The sequence below is a fragment of the Erpetoichthys calabaricus genome, chromosome 6, assembly GCF_900747795.2.
Source record: "Erpetoichthys calabaricus chromosome 6, fErpCal1.3, whole genome shotgun sequence".
NCBI classification, from domain to species: domain Eukaryota; kingdom Metazoa; phylum Chordata; class Cladistia; order Polypteriformes; family Polypteridae; genus Erpetoichthys; species Erpetoichthys calabaricus.
In genome coordinates, this window is record NC_041399.2 from 195738649 (window position 1) to 195755748 (window position 17100).

The window sequence follows — 17100 nt, forward strand, 5'->3', positions numbered from 1 at the left end:
TACAATACATTCCTAAAATAAAAACTTTTTTTCACTACAATTTTAATCAATTGTAGAAACATTAGTTCTTTTAAATATTGTTTGCATGAATATGTTTCAGTTAAAGACAAAATTGCCAATTCCACAAAAAACTGTACGCAGAACTCTACACTCTTCATGCTGTCATAAATAATTGTTAATATAAATAACACATATGTTCATTAATTTCCCTAATAAAATATTTTATCAAATCACAGCAGTATTGAGTTGCTTTATAATTGGGGTAAAATCTCTAGTCATTTTACTTTGGTTCTGTGTTGAGACACATTAATGAACCTTAATTTACAAAATGTTGTTATAACACATGAACAGAAGCTTGTTTTGGAATTCCATCTTGTTGTCTGAAATCATAGATATAAAAGAAAGAGGCAAGTACTTGGCCACAGCAAAAGTCAACCATGCCAGTGGACAAACAGACTACAGTTGTATCTTTGTGACAGACTGGTAACATACAAGAGCTAAAGTGGAGATTTACGACACACTGTTCAGGTCTACAACATAAAGAGTCTGAAAGTGACAATAGAGCCACCCTAGGACCCTAAATCAACGTTTGTACAAATTATCAACCTCTCTGCTCTTGCCACTATTTAGAAAATTCCCAGGTTTTCCCACCACCTTTAAATAATAAAATATCACAATAAAATTACTTCTGCTTTCAAAAACAGTTCAACTTTTATTAACAGTTTCAATCAGGGAATTTTCACAGATTACATCAGATCTTGTTGAAGGCAGCAACATCAACACTCTGAACCTGTAACAGGAGATAAAAAGATACCTCTTATCAGAATGTAATAAAAAACCTAGAAAACCAAGTTTTAATGAAGAAAACTCCATACAAGTTGTTAAAAATCTGCTTTTCATAGACAACAGAAGCAAAAACTATTAGACAAAGGCTTCATTATTCACTGTGTTCTCATCACTACTGTGCAACAAATGTTTCCTCCAAATTCAGCAATATTTTAATAAAAATCTTAATTAGTAGCAATAGGTAACTAGAAAGTAGTCAGGCATAACCTGTGTATTTAAACAAAAAAGTGGAAAGCAGGAATCTAGTATATGTTTGGCATTAGCACAATAACACTGATAAATATTACGACAGTATTTAATACAAAATATGGAAAAAACAAAGCTGCATTAAGACAAATGCAGAGCAAACTGTAAAGTGGTAACTTACATATTCCTCAAATTTTGTAATCTCCTCTTCTAGCATGTCAGTGCCCACTTTGTCATCTTCTACCACACACTGAATCTGCAATTTTTTTATCCCATAGCCTACGGGCACAAGTTTGGAAGTACCCCAAAGAAGACCATCTGCCTGTACGGATCGCACACATTCCTCCAACTTTACCATGTCGGTCTCATCATCCCACTAAAGAAGAGAAACAATTAATGTGCATTTCAATTGTAAACACACAATACTAAACCATGCAAAGGGAGGACACTCAGCATTGCTCACTTGGAAATGTTACATTTTATCATAAACACCCTGAAAGTATATTAACGTTAATATTAGAATGTGAGCACCACACACAATGGGCAAAAATACATTAAAGATGCTGAATCCTAAGACAAAGGGAAAAGAGTAGCAGAACTAGGAGTCTCTAGGATATTTTTTTAGTGGTGTATAAAATAGGGGTTGCATGAAGAATACTGATGTTAAATTTACAAATAAATTCATTTGGACAGGGTGAGAACTCCTACCGGTTTAACATCTAGCAGAATGGAAGACTTTGCAATGAGAGCAGGTTTTTTGGATTTCTTTTCTGCATACTGTTTTAACCGTTCTTCTCGAATGCGTGCAGCTTCAGTGTCCTCTTCATCATCACTACCAAAGAGATCGATATCATCATCTTCTTCTTCCTCCTCTTTAGCTGGTTCCTTAGCTTCATTTTGTCTTGCAGGAACAGTCTACATAAATATAGAAGTAAAAGGATAAGTGCTGTATATGTATGTACTCATTTTACATGGGGGGGGCGAGGGCTGAACGCACGCTAAGGAGAAGTCTGCTGGGTTTCTGCAGCTGCTGCTGGCAAGCTGCATGTTCTGCTTCTCGCCAAAAGCATTCCAACAACTGCTAGGTTAGATGTCAATGAACTTGTTTTAAATTGTAAGTGGGGCGTGTCATCAAAGTGTCTGTCTGAGATGATCCAGCCTCGATCGCTTCGCTCAAACTCCCCCACCACCTCCCCCGGAGGTGCACTACGCTCCTGCCATTTCGCCGTTGTGAACACGTTGGGGGTGGGGGTAGAAAGAGAGAGCTGAATGCATGCTAAGGAGAAGTGGACTTTGTGCTGCTTCTGCCAAGATGCTTGTTCTGCTTGTCGCTCTGCATGTCAATCATTTAAAAGCCTGTACAGCTTCTGTCTTTCTGTCTCACTGCCTTGTCCTGCGTGACGTTAAAATGTTTTATAATAGAGAGATGTTACTCATATCCTTAGCCCGACATCCACATATCATATGTGTTTTAATAAGTTTACATATGTTTAAACCGTGTGGGGGGGTATTTTAAGGCTTAAAATCTATATAAAAAAAAAAGTGGTTTTTCTATATCGCGGATTTTCACCTATCGCGGGTGGGTCTGAAACGTAACTTCTGCGATAGGCGGGGGCTCACTATATTATATATATATACACACACACACACTAACTAGGGGGCTTTGCCCCCTGCTCGCTTCACTCGTCAACCCCCCGTTTTTGTTGTTACGGATACACACTTTTAAGATTTTTTTTCTTTGAATTGTTGATATTTCATTAGTTTCACTTTTATTTCAGAACTTCTGTAAAAATGGTATTTGGAATCTTTCGAGTCCCAACATGCTGAATCTTTTAAATGAGGTCAGTGAGACATGTGTTTAATGACTTTGTATCATAATTCAGGATAGGTTTCTCTGTTTGGAATTTCAGCACAGACAAAATGATCTACAGTACATCATCAGCAGTTAATAATTTTTTTGCAAAGTAACCAATAAATGCATGTGAGGTAAACTCCGTTTTTGAAATTCTTTTGACTTAAACTTCAAAGTCTTACAATATTTACACACATCTGACATATCACCTATGTCCATATATTCAATCTCTATTTGCCTTTTTGTTATTTCTCCGAGTAATAATTTCTCTCTTTGCACTAATGCGATGCTTACTTTCTTTGTTTTGACAGTGTCATTTTTTTTCTGCTTTCATATTCTGTATCTTGCTCTGCATGTGTTTCACGCCTGTGTTTTTTTGAGTCTTTTGAATTCACGTTTTCATTATCTCTAACCTGCTCTGCATGTGGTTGGCCCCCTTGTTTCTACTCTGTCTTTTATTTCTGACCTCGCTTTATCCTGCTTTTTTTTTAATGACACCTGGTCTGTGGTGATTATTTTCCCTTTTTCGAGTAATAATTTCCATTTGTTTGCACTCCTGCGATCTTTACTTTCTTTTTTTTACACTTTATAATTTTCCTAACACATGCAGAGCAGGTTAGAGAATAATGAAAACTGGAATTCAAAAGCCTCAAAAAAAAGACATAGGCGTGAAACACATGCATAGCAAGATACTGAATATGAAAGCAGAAAAAAACGACAGTGTCAAAACAAAGAAAGTAAATATCGTATTATCACAAAGAAAGAGAAATTATTACTTGGAGAAATAACGAAAAGGCGAATAGAAATCGAATATATGGACACAGGTGATATGTCAGAAGTATGTAAATATTGTAAGGCTTTGAAGTTTAAGTCAAGAGAATTTCAAAAAAGGAGTTTACCTCACATGCATTTATTGGTTACTTTGCAAAAAAAATTATTAACTGCTGATGATGTAGATCGTTTTGTCTGTGCTGAAATTCCAAACAGAGAAACCTATCCTGAATTATGGTACAAAGTCATTAAACACATGTTTCACTGGCATCATTTGAAAGATTCAGCACGTTAGGACTCTAAAGATTCCAAATATTGTTTTTACAGAAGTTCAGAAATAAAAGTGAAACTAATGAAATATCGACAATTGAAAGAAAAAAAAAAATCTTAAAACTGTGTAACAAAAACGGGGGTTGGCAAGCGAAGCGAGCAGGGGCCAAAGCCCCCTAGTATATATATAATATCATTTTGTAGAAGAAACTTTAACTAGTCCTTTTTAAGGAACTTAGTAAATATATTTATTTTAATTTACACAGCCTTGTGGTCTTCCAATATAAAAAAATAAAGTGTTACATTTTGGAGAAAAACAAACAAAAAAAACATTCAAATATATAAAATGAATGCAAAAATAACCAGTTTTTGTTGGGTAAATAACTAATTTGAATCTCACCTCGCACCAGCATATAACCTGTGATGAGCCAAGTCATCAATTAGGTAAGCCAGTCTTTGAGACGGTGTCAAGAGTTTTCTTTTAAATACATTAGTATGCATTTCCTGGGATGGTGCCATTGATTAGCCTCCATTTAGGTACACCAACGCATACATTTTTTTTCTTACATTTTAGAAATGGCACTTTTCTCATTCAAGCACCTTTGTAAGCATTATTCTGTGCATACTGTTGAACTTACACCCTTGCTAGATGTATGCTAGTGCACCATGCTTTTAAAGTGTACTCCAGTGTAGATCTAATCAATCTGTTCCTCTTCTAATTCAAAACGTGAGCTGCTATACTCCACTCCCTTACTGTCCACACTCAAACGATGACAGTCCTTTTTAAATCTTCCTAATTCAAGTACAAAATAAAAAGGCCCATCATTAAAGCATCTTCTCTTTCAATTTATGAGGAAGATGCATGGCTCTGTTGTCGGCTCCCTTTTCTTCAAATTCAAGTTTAGACAGACAGCACATTTGTTTATCTGTTCCTCTTTATGAACAAAACATCATCTCCGATTCCTGGTTCTCATTTATTGCTCCTCTTTCTGTAATGTGAAAGGCAGTTATTTCAGATCTTCTCCTTCCTATACTCTGCCCAGCCATTCTCTTTTTACAAGCTACCTTTTGACAACAAATCAACACTTGCAGTTCCACAACTACTGCTTCACGTAGAGGAGCACTTCAACTTCATTACCAAAATTTGATTTCTGAGCTCAGCCTATTCCTGAGACTAACAATCAAATCATTTGGAGAGAAAAATCAGCGTATTTACATCAGTAGTGATGGAAGCATCGCTAATGGTGGTAGATTCCCTTCTTTCCTTGTGTACCTACATAATGAGTTATTGTCATTAATGGTTACTAGAGAGTATTCACATTTTCTTATGTAGATATTGTTTCTTGATACTAATTAATATGACATAAAATATCCAAGATACAACACATTCATGTAACATTAGCAAAAGCATAAACAAAACCTTTAAAAAAGGTAAATTAATACATTTTAATCATGTTCTGCAAAAGCCATTGGAAAAAAAGCAATAATAGACCTACTTTAGGCTGAGGAGCTGGTAAATTTGTGGGAGCTGAACCACTGGCTGCTGGTGATTTTTCCAGTGTTGTCAACCGTATTTCTAACTTTGAAATGGCAAGCCGAAGGTCTTCAACCACTAAAGGGGCAAACAGAAAAAGACATGTCTGTAAGTTTGTTTGAAAAGTAACTATTTTTATCTGCTTCACTCTTTATGTTTTAATTAACGGGTAGCACAGTCCACCACTTTCACTCACGAAAACATGCACCATTACTACTACTATTACATTTTCTCTTTCAATTTATGTGGAAGATACATGGCTCTTTCAGATAAGTCCATCTATCAAACAGACAACATTATTTCAGTATTTGGATGAGCATATAGGAAATAGGGCGGCACGGTGGCGCAGTGGGTAGCGCTGCTGCCTCGCAGTTGGGAGATCTGGGGACCTGGGTTCGATTCCCGGGTCCTCCCTGCGTGGAGTTTGCATGTTCTCCCCGTGTCTGCGTGGGTTTCCTCCGGGCGCTCCGGTTTCCTCCCACATTCCAAAGACATGCAGGTTAGGTGGATTGGTGATTCTTAATTGGCCCTAGTGTGTGCTTGGTGTGTGGGTGTGTTTGTGTGTGTCCTGCGGTGGGTTGGCACCCTGCCCAGGATTGTTCCCTGCCTTGTGCCCTGTGTTGGCTGGGATTGGCTCCAGCAGACCCCCGTGACCCTGTGTTCGGATTCAGCGGGTTGGAAAATGGATGGATGGATGGATATAGGAAATACTGTTTTAAGTTTTTCTGCTTGAAATTCTTCAAACATTAAGTTTTTTGTGAACAGAACCAAAATAACAGCAGTATACCAAACAGGCTCAAAATGTCATCATGTAGATAAAATTATTATAAACAGCAGTAATCCAACAGAGCAACCACATATAAATTTTGGTGCTCATGTTACATATTTCAAGTCAACTGCCTGAGTAGCAAATTATGCAAGGTCTGTCCTTGACAGATATACACACTTCTCAAACTTTGAATTTATACTGTATAATAAAATTAAAGTAAGAGACATATGCCATTGTTTCAACAAAATTCTTATTCTATGCTTGCTTTATAGTTATGTTCATGCTTAAAAGGAAGCCACAGCTTATCATAGATTAAACAGACAAAAGGAGTTGGCATTAGTAGCAGTATATTGTTGGGAACGCTCACATACTTGCATGGAATCAATTATACAGACCAAAATATCAGAGTCATTTAACATGACTTTGGACACTAGGAATATACCCATAAAATTAAATGGGAAAATATAACAAATGCACAAAAGTAAACCAGTCAGGTTCCAGTTCAGGGCTCAAGCATTTTAAGGTAACAACACTAACATGCTACTCCCCTCACAGAATAATTCATATTCAACTTATACCTGCATGCAGATGCTTGTTCTCCTGCTCAAGGTTGCCGATTCTAGTAACCAACTCACTCTGTTCTCCAGCTGGCCCAACAGGGCTCTGTGATAAAGAGAACACATGGAAAACAAAAGTCACAATCTTAATAATTAGATATCTCATTTAGTCATAGAAAGGTAAGTCCCAAAGCCACAAAGTTAATTAGCTGTATTTTAATAGAATTGTAAGTCAAAGAACAACAGAAACAGGGACAGACAGCAGTAAAAGACAGAAAATGAAGCAAGCAGGTCAAATGAAGCTCAAATGCAAGTGCCGTCCATCAGATATGTGTTTTCTTCCCTTCAACTGAGCAGTCAAATTGCGCAAATACTGTTAAACTCTAAAATCTCTTTAGATATTTAAAATATTTGATTGTACTGTTGTGACTGGAAAAAAATATATAATTTCAGGGGAGGAGGGAGTTGGTTATGCCAACTGTATTTTGGACAAAATCTGAGAACTCAGAATTGACAATTATGCTAATGTCTATGGTAATCTATTGTGCAACCCAGAAGAAAGCAAAATGATCTTTTAAATAAGTTTTTAGATACATCATAATTTATATATGTTTGCTATAAGCACTTGCTTACCATAACTGCAGAATTGCTAGTGTTACTTCAATGCTAATTGTCTCCTTTTCAGTCAGCTGTGCAATATACATTATACAGCGATTATGGTATCCTCTCATTGCAAGAATTACTGTTGCATTCATTAAAACTTTCTCATTCAGAAAAAGCTTAAGATTTTAAAAGAAGCATTAAGCAGAATTCTACTTCTGATCTAGGTTGCATATTTCTAAAGTTTCCACTGAAATCAAGACAAAAATCATCAAAAACATTACAGTATCTTCTGTAGGTGATAGAAAATTGGGGCAGTGTTTTCCAAGCTTTTAGGCTACAAGTGGACCTTGTTTAATCAACCAAAAGATCATACCACTAGCTCAAAGATTAACCTATAATGTCACTTATTTGCTTGGTAGATAAAAAGTAAAAAAAAAAAAATCCCTTAAACTCTACACAGATTTCTAAAGGCAATTCGGTAACTTTACAAATGAACGGTCTTAAGAATGATTACCAAAGCAAATAGTAGTAATAAAAAAATATTAATTATTTTTTAAATAGCAGAAAACTATGTTATTTGGTAAAAAAAAAAAAATATATATATATGCACGGTGAAACTGTCAAATTTAAACATGCTGCAAGAACAACAAAATATAGTTTACCAGTACTGTACTTTCTGCCACCTGCACTTAATTCATAATAGTCATGCCACAAATGTGTGTCCTCTCTTGTCAAGTGAAGGGACACTTACAGATTGTGATGGCTGGTTTGGGCTCTGCGTGATGGGAGGGTTCCCACAGGGCAACAGGATGGTCTTCATCTAGAAAGTGGAGGTGTTTTTGAGGAGGAACAGAGTTGCTTAAAGTTTTTAAATGCCAAGGAATAGACAGAAGCATGCAAAAGAACTGGAAAGAAGCATATTACAAAGGCACAGCAAGCTGACAGACACATGCTTACTTAAGACCAATCACAACAGAATAATTATTCCTCAAGGAATAAACTCTCTCTCATTAAACACTTTAAAAATTCAAGGCTGAAATGGCAAAAAAGTTGAAATTAATACAAATGTGTTAACATAATATCCTTGGCAACTTTTCCAACCAACATGCACTAATTTGAAGATCTGTAAATCTGAGCAATACTTCTTGCCCACCAAAACAAACACCACTATTCATACACACAATTTTTTTTATAATATTATAATAATTAAAAAGTAGCAAATTGCCTGTAGGAACATGTTATCCATGTTACTCATTACATGATCTTTATTTTCTACACTTAAAGACATTCTTAAATGCATTGATTACTACATTTCAGGGGTGTGAATAACAACTGTTTAAAACACACAACCGATCTGAAGATGAAAACTGTTTCAGCAATTTCAAAAATTGGTTAGCACCTAATTCCAACCACAACATGCTTTATTGAAATCTTGTTTTCTCTATATAGCATCCTTGCATATGTATATCAATTCAAAATTGAAAACCTGAATTGAGTATTACAAAGCATGTTGTATGGGTATACTAAGAAAACAAGTGTCATAGTTTTCTTGGATTCAGGACACAGTGCAGTAAGCAAAGTTTATTAACATATAAATCAGTTGTCAAGGTCAGTAAGCAGTTACTACTTTAATAATTATAACCTTTGATAGCGCAGCTTTCGGGTGGGCTGTTTTATCTGAATACAAGAAGGCTGGTAGTATGCAGAAGAGTATATTTTTTATGGAGTTAAAAGGTAACAAGTAAGTTTTCAAAATGTTGCATATAAAGCTGAAGCACCTGTGCTGCCATGGGTTTCTCTACCTTTGTTCCTCGCCAAGCTGCAACAGGATCGCACTTCAAGGACTAAGCATCCAGAAGTCCATGAGTACTTTGTCATTTTTTTTTGTTTTTCTTTAATTTTATTTTACAGATCAATGTGAATCTACAGTTTATTTGACTGTAATCAAAATCTGTGCATTTGATCTACTTAAAAAGGTGGTGTGTTTTAGGTAGAGATGTAGTACTAGGGTGTTGTACCGTGTTAGCCATTATGAATGTAGAGAAAAGCCAAGCAAAATGACACCTTATATTTTCCAAGTTGTTTTGTTTCAAAGGTTTGGCTTAAAGTATCACACTATGTATTCTTTGTCACTGTGGATTAGCCTTGGGTTTGATAAATATTTGTGAGGTGTAGCTCTCTATTTACATAGGCAACTTACTTCTTGGCATTTGTTTTAAATGGAAATGAGTATTGCGTATATAAACTAAAAAAAGTGGTGTACCCTGCATGGTATAAATAGGTCTTATTATTAAAGTTTACCCAAACCACTATTCAAATTTTTTTTCTCCTTATCCTCTAACAAACAGAACTGGAAGAATCCATAAGCAGCTTGCAAGTGAGTTATAAAATGCCCCCTTCATGCTCACTTTGCTGCTGCCTTTGGCACACATCGAGTATGGGCGGATGGGAAAAATAGAAAGGCTGTCCTAATAACAAAAGGAGGACATTTAGGCATCAATTAGCTATACTGAAATAACACATGGAATAATTAGTAGAGTCTTCCTGTACTCCAAGTATAATATGCAAAAAAAGGCTAAAAATTAAATGTGAAAATTTTGAGCTAATGTAATTTGACATTAAGTAACAGAATTATGTGAACTTTTACGTGCCGACTTCTTTTGCTAAACATTTACGAAATTTCTTGGATTTCAAATATTCTTAATATTTAACGCTAAAACATTCAGTTTCTGATCCAATAGATGGTTTCCATACTGTACTGATGTCACTGGCAAGAACATACACAGTACTGAAACTGCCTTGTAACACCAGACTTTCCTGTTAAATGTCCACATTTTGTTGAGCTATCAGACATACGTTGTGTTTCTACTGCTGAGAAAACAGTCACTTGCCAATTATGAAGACAACCCTGGTGATCAAAATTCTATGAATGCATCAAAGACGGAAATAAAATTACACTTGAAGCCCCACGAAGCATACAAAATCTTTGTGTGCATTAATCGAGAAACAGAAAAGGGTGGTTGCTAGGAAAGGTGGGGAAAACCTAGTAATGTGCCCAATTGTGCCTCTTTTTTGTAGATGTCTGATAGCTCAACAAAATATGCAGCAAGACGTAAAAAAGCACTCCACCTCTACAAATAAAAGGTGTAAAATAGTATTTGCTTTATTGTTGCGCAGGCAACTACCTGTATTATGCAGCTGTGGAAAGAAACACAGGTAAACATCAAAGTATACGCAATTTGTAGGGAGCAATACTGCTTGACTTCTACTCCAGAAAAACCTTTTAAACCTACCAATAACTCTTTATGCTTCACATCTTGCAATTGCAAAATCACCAGCTAAATTAATTTTGGTGTAATTTTTTTCAAAACTATGTGAACTGAATCTTCCCTGTTATACACATCACTAATCTTGGAATATGTTAACCAGGACAAAATCTCTCAAGGAGTATCAAAATACTTAATTTTGCACATTTCAGTTCCCATGTCGAATTGAATTGATTCTTAAACAAGAATCATACACCATAAACCACAAATGCTAGAAACATGTCATTCAAATATTTTAATACACAGAAACCAATCTTTGGGCATTTACAAAATCAGTACCTCTAAATACCCATTTCAGTTTAAAAATGTTTAAAATACTACTTGTACATGCTGGCCCTGCCTTTTCATCAGGGAACAAAAAAAAGCCAACCTTCATACAACTTTTGTCTTTTTTCTCCCCTTTATGTTATTTTTATTTAGTTATTGTTACTCTAGGCATTATAGATGATAGAACATTTAAAGGAAGCAGCACACTGTCTCAAGGTTGTCAACACTCTGTTTTGTTTCTTTAATGTATCCAATTTCTCTAAATTGTCTATTCTGCCTTTCCAGCATTTGCTACCCTTCCAAAATTCACATCACACCTGAACTTTATATACATTTAACCATTACATCTGAATGTGTGAAGTAAAGGAGATATCACTAAGGGAGTACACATAATGTCACACTTCATGCAAAGCATCCTGGTCTTGAACATTTCTTAATAAAACGTTTTGAAGTATTTTTGGATATAATGATGTCCTATTTTAGAATCAATCTTAATGTAATTTTGCACACGAGGTTTGAAAATAAAACTCTTGTAAGCTTCCCTTTTGTATACTAATGCAACTATTTTTTAAATAATGTCTAAATCTTAATTTTCCATAGCTTTCCACTACTAGAGTCTAACAAGAGACTGGAACTGCTAGGACCCCACAATATACTACTGTGAAATGAGGCACATACAGTCATATGAAAAAGTTTGGGAACTCCTCTCAGTCTGCATAATAATTTACTTTCAACAAAAAAGAACAGTGGTACGTCTTTCATTTCCTAGGAACATCTGAGTACTGGGGTGTTTTTCAAACAAAGATTTTTAGTGAAGCAGTATTTAGTTGTATGAAATTAAAACAAATGTGAAAAACTGGCTGTGCAAAAAATTTGGGTCCCCTTGTAATTTTGCTGATTTGAATGCATGTCACTGCTCAATACTGATTATTTGCAACACCAAATTGGTTGGATTAGCTCATTAAGCCTTGAACTTCATAGACAGGTGTGTCCAGTCATGAGAAAATGTATTTCAGGTGGTCAATTGCAAGTTGTGTTTCCCTTTGACTCTCCTCTGAAGAGTGACAGCATAGGAACCTCAAAGCAACTCTCAAAAGATCTGAAAACAAAGATTGTTCAGTATCATAGTTTAGGGGAAGGCTACAAAAAGCTATCTCAGAGGTTTAAACTGTCAGTTTCAACTGTAAGGAATGGAATCAGGAAATGGAAAGCCACAGGCACAGTTGCTGTTAAACCCAGCAGGTCTGGCAGGCCAAGAAAAAACACAGGAGCGGCATATGCGCAGGATTGTGAGAATGGTTACAGACAACTCACAGATTACCTCCAAAGATCTGCAAGAACATCTTGCTGCAGATGGTGAATCTGTACATCATTCTACAATTCAGTGCAATTTGCATAAAGAACATCTGTATGGCAGGGTGATGAGAAAGAAGCCCTTTCTGCACTCACGCCACAAACAGTCGCTTGGTGTATGCAAATGCTCATTTAGGCAAGCCAGATAAGTGCTTTGGACTGATGAGACAAAAATGGAGTTATTTGGTCACAACAAAAAGCGCTTTGTATGGCGGAAGAAGAACACCGCATTCCAAGAAAAACACCTGCTACCTACTGTCAAATTTGGTGGAGGTTCCATCATGCTGTGGGGCTATGTGGCTAGTTCAGGGACTGGGGCCCTTGTTAAAGTCGAGGGTTGGATAAATTCAACCCAATATTAACAAATTCTTCAGAATAATGTTTACGCATCAGTCACAAAGTTGAAGTTACACATGGGTTAGATATTCCAAAAAGACAATGACCCAAAACACAGTTTGAAATCGACAAAGGCATTCATGCAGAGGGAGAAGTCCAATTTTCTGGAATGGCCGTCATAGTCCCCTGACTTTAATATCATTGAAAATCTATGGGATGATTTGAAGCAGGCTGTCTATGCTCAGCAGCCATCAAATTTGGAGAGATTTTGTATGGAAGAATGGTCAAAAATCCCTCCATCCAGAATCCAGACACTCATCAAAGGCAATAGGAGGTGTCTAGAGGCTGTTATATTTGCAAAAGGAGGCTCAACTAAATATTGATATAATATCTCTGTTGGGGTGTCCAAATTTATGCACCTGTCTAATTTTGTTATGCTGCATATTGCATATTTTCTGTTAATCCAATAAACATAATGTCACTGCTGAAATACTACTGTTTCCATAAGGCAAGTCATATATTAAAAAGACGTTGCTACTTTGAAAGCTAAGCCAATGATAAACAAAAATCCAAAGAATTAAGAGGGGTTCCCAAACTTTTTCATATGACTGTAATATGCTATAATATTTTGATTTGTTTATATTTAAGATTATTTGGATTTAAGTCTGCAATATATTTTAATGCATTTGTTCCCCTTTTATTTGGCCAAAGTCAAAGTTGCAATCATATCTTTAATGGCAAAAACGTGTCAACCTGCTGCACTTAAGATAATTGCCAAACTCAGTTCAACCTGTTGAAATCTTTAGTTGTAAAAACTGATTTCAAGTAGTTTTGTAGTCTCCACATCATGCCTTTGTGAGAGGAGTCTTTTGTTTGATATGTACTGACACATATCAAATAACCTTTCTTTAAAATGTACTTCATTGCATAAAAATGAACAAAAATTTATTTTTAAGGTGTTAGGCTGATGGGATAAAATAGGACCACCCACATTTGGATGAGAGGGGTATATAAACAGAAAAGAATATTCATGCTTGAGAACTAAAATACTGCACCACAAATATTAATCAAATATAAGCATGCAGACGACAACAACCAAGCATTTGGTGTGTGTGTGATCACTGGAAAACGCCACATGGCAACAAAAAAAGGTTATACTTAAGCAGGAGAGCCCAGAATTCCATAACCAGTACAATGCAGCAACATTTTCTGTTATGACTATTTAATAATGCATACTAAGAGTGACGAATGAAACACTGAAATCAACTTTTCCGGATTGAATAAGACTACAAGTCTCTATAATGCTGATGGCTATAGAAATGTGGGCTATCTGAAGATGCAGAGGTTAGTTAATGATTGTACAAGATGAGCAAACGAAACAATGGGTAAGACTGCACTTAAGCCACTCCATGGCTTTAGTTCATCCACACTTGCTTTTTTATGATGAGTGAGTTAATCACACTATTGATGATGTGGTCAAGCTGGGTGAGAGAACGCAGTACTCACTCCGGCTAGTGATTTCTGGATATTCTCTCTGGCTCTTGCAATGTCTCGCAGGATCGTATTTGCTCCATTCTCCTGCGGGGAGAGGGGCAGAAAGAAGCAAGTCAAACATACAAGAGCAGATAATTTCTGCCTTTATATTTTATTATGTGATGTTTATGAACATTACAAGGATCAAGAACTGAATTCAATTTCTGATGCCGCATTTGATAATCATTAAAACCAATGTAAAAGATAATCAGTCTTAGATTTTCTCTGCACTACTTATGAAAATTACATAATTATATACATGTTTGCTGGAACAATGTGGTAAATAACCAGTTTTTTTCTTCTCATTCTAAAAGTGTACCTACAGTACTTTAAAAGCCTCATGTATCTTTTCTCAAAAAAAATAAAAAAATAAAATAAAAAAATACTTGCCCACATGTAATGAATGAGTTACTATGTATGCCAAAGTCTCTTGAGTTTTAAAAATGTAAAAACTACCAATTGGAATAAACACAGGTACTGTCCCCTATGAACAATAAGTTTAGTTTGATCAAAATATAATAATATAAAAACTAATAAGGAAAAATAAAGGGTATTTTCTACTACTACTACTTTGTATAAAAGGTACTCTTCTGATAATTTAACATCATACTGGCCTCAAATATATATTTTACCTACTTCTCTTTAAAAAAAAATAAGCAAGCAATCAAACCAATGTGTTTAGTTACTTTTAAATCGAAGTCATTCACTGAATTCTGATGTAGTTTGAGATTAGAAAGACTCATTATTGATTTCTAATTACTTGAAGATAATTTCACCAAAATAATCTCACACAATTTACAAGTACAAGAGTAATGTAATGCTCTAGAGCTAAAGAATCCCATTCCACTGGCAAAGTTCCTCCAATTACCAGAAACAAATAATAAACTGAAAAGATGCCAGAAGTCACAAGGGCAAAACTATAGAGAATGCAGTACCAGTAGTACTTGCAGCTGTAGCAGCAGTATTGTTATGTACAACAATTGTTATTGTACAGAGTACAATGGAATTCTTAAAATGTAACTGTGTTCTACAGGAATAAACACTTAACTTTCTTAAAATACAGATCAGATTTTTTTAAACACAAAATATTCTCTCTCCTCTAATACTGCAAAAGTATTTCACTAATCACGGTTAACAAATACTAAAAGGTATATGAATTACTGTTAGATCTTCTAATAACTAACAGCTATAAACTAACATGCCTTGCATTCTAAAACCACTATCTGTATTAAAATGTACTATTTGACAACACTGCATCTAATGTTCTGTATTTCAAATAAAAATAAAAATGCTGTCTCTGGCACTCAGTTAATCAAAAACAATCAAATTGTAATAATATGTAGTAAGACGCAAATTTGACAAGTAGATTTTTGAACATGTGCAAACCTCTTGTCACTTTCATGCGTTGTTTTGGTGATCAGAGTTACCTGAATGTATTGGTTACTAGGGGACTTTGCCCCCAGCTCGCTTCGTTGCCAACCCACTGGCCTGCACTACGCAGCCACTTCGCATCTCTGCCGCTCGCGTATGTGGATTTCACTTACACCAAACAACAAATCTTTTAATTTTCGCGGATAGGCCTCTTCATTGGGAAGAAACACTAGTTTTCCTTGATGGCAACATGAATTAGATGATCTACAAATCTCCGACTTAAAGTTTAAAGCCGAACAGTATATTCAATTTCTTTTCGCTGTTCCGTTATTTCACCGAGTAATAATTTCCATTTGTTTGCACTAATGCGATGTTTACTCTCATTTTTTGGAGACTTTCGAATTTTAGTACTTTCATTATCTCTAACCTGCTCTGCATGTGTATCGCGCCAACGTTTTTGAACCAAATACGACGTTCTACTTTGTCATCTATTCTTTGTCTTTTATTTCTGGCCCTGGGCATGGTTAAATCTCTTGGCACAAAGTCTCGTCTCGCGGGACTTGAAAGTATCTCTCTGAAAAAGCTACGTCTCGGCCCAGGATTTGTTTTATATAATAGAGAGATTTCTTATTCAAAATTTTTGCTCTGTCCCACAAGATTGCTCAACATGCAGTTTTGTATTGTTGTGGGCAAGAATTTATGTTAATTGCTAATTTGTAAAAGGTACAGTGTTTCCATGCTGCTTTTTGGCCAGATGATTTTCTTTGTCAGGTCATATCTGACACAAGCCATACGTTGCAAACTCCTGGATTAAGTCTGAAGCTGTTTATTTGTAATATTACCTCAGTGACATCCATAATAGGACACTAAATTTGAAATTCACCCTAAACCCACAAAAAATATCATTAAAAATTAACACTATGAAGCTGTCCAAGAATATTTTCTCATTACAAGCAGCTCAGTGCTCGTTGTGTTAATTCAGAGGGGCTGGGAGGATGTCACTAACTTGACGCTGTTGAATCCACTACAAAAGCAGACACTTCAGATAGCTCTTAACTGCAATTGTTATCAAGTTCTTTCGGTCTCAAATGTCAGGATCATCAAAAATTAGAGCATTTGTAGAGACTCCTGCATTTGTAATCATTGTGATTTTGTTATGTCGTGTACAAAAGTAACTACTCAAAATGCAGTCAGATCTCAAAAATGGCCAAATTACGAAAATATGGAAAGACCAGACAGCACACTCAAGTCTTTGATGAAAAAATACCTATATATCTGTAGAGTAAATAAAATAAATAAACACTGACATTTTAATTATGTTGATTTGTTTTAAAGGCTAATATTTCAAAGAAAAAAATGACAATAGAAGCTATATATAGTTTTATCTAATCCATAAAATTACGATTTTTAGTATCGTTTTTAATCTGTTATGTAAAAGAAAATCTACAACTGATTATTACTGAAGCACCATCTCTGTTGAAGCGAATACCTCAAGAATACAAATCAAGGACAGATCTGCAGCTTAT

The 17100-nt window shown here is 35.5% G+C and overlaps 1 protein-coding gene across 4 annotated transcripts in view; it reads right to left on the minus strand.

Moving 5' to 3' along the window:
* Positions 1 to 686: 686 nt before the first annotated feature.
* eef1db (eukaryotic translation elongation factor 1 delta b (guanine nucleotide exchange protein)) overlaps positions 687 to 17100 on the minus strand; it is a 41330-nt gene continuing 24916 nt past the window's right edge. For 2 of the 4 annotated variants that reach the window (XM_028804249.2, XM_051929200.1), the window contains 7 exons: positions 14177 to 14248; positions 8140 to 8208; positions 6807 to 6891; positions 5422 to 5537; positions 1741 to 1947; positions 1214 to 1408; positions 687 to 790 (listed from right to left, as the gene is read on the minus strand). In XM_028804249.2, coding sequence (XP_028660082.1) covers positions 752 to 790; positions 1214 to 1408; positions 1741 to 1947; positions 5422 to 5537; positions 6807 to 6891; positions 8140 to 8208; positions 14177 to 14248 — 783 coding nt within the window. In that variant the 3' untranslated portion in view covers positions 687 to 751. The remainder of the gene's footprint in view (positions 791 to 1213; positions 1409 to 1740; positions 1948 to 5421; positions 5538 to 6806; positions 6892 to 8139; positions 8209 to 14176; positions 14249 to 17100) is intronic. The other 2 variants (XM_051929201.1, XM_051929202.1) reach the window with 2 other exon arrangements.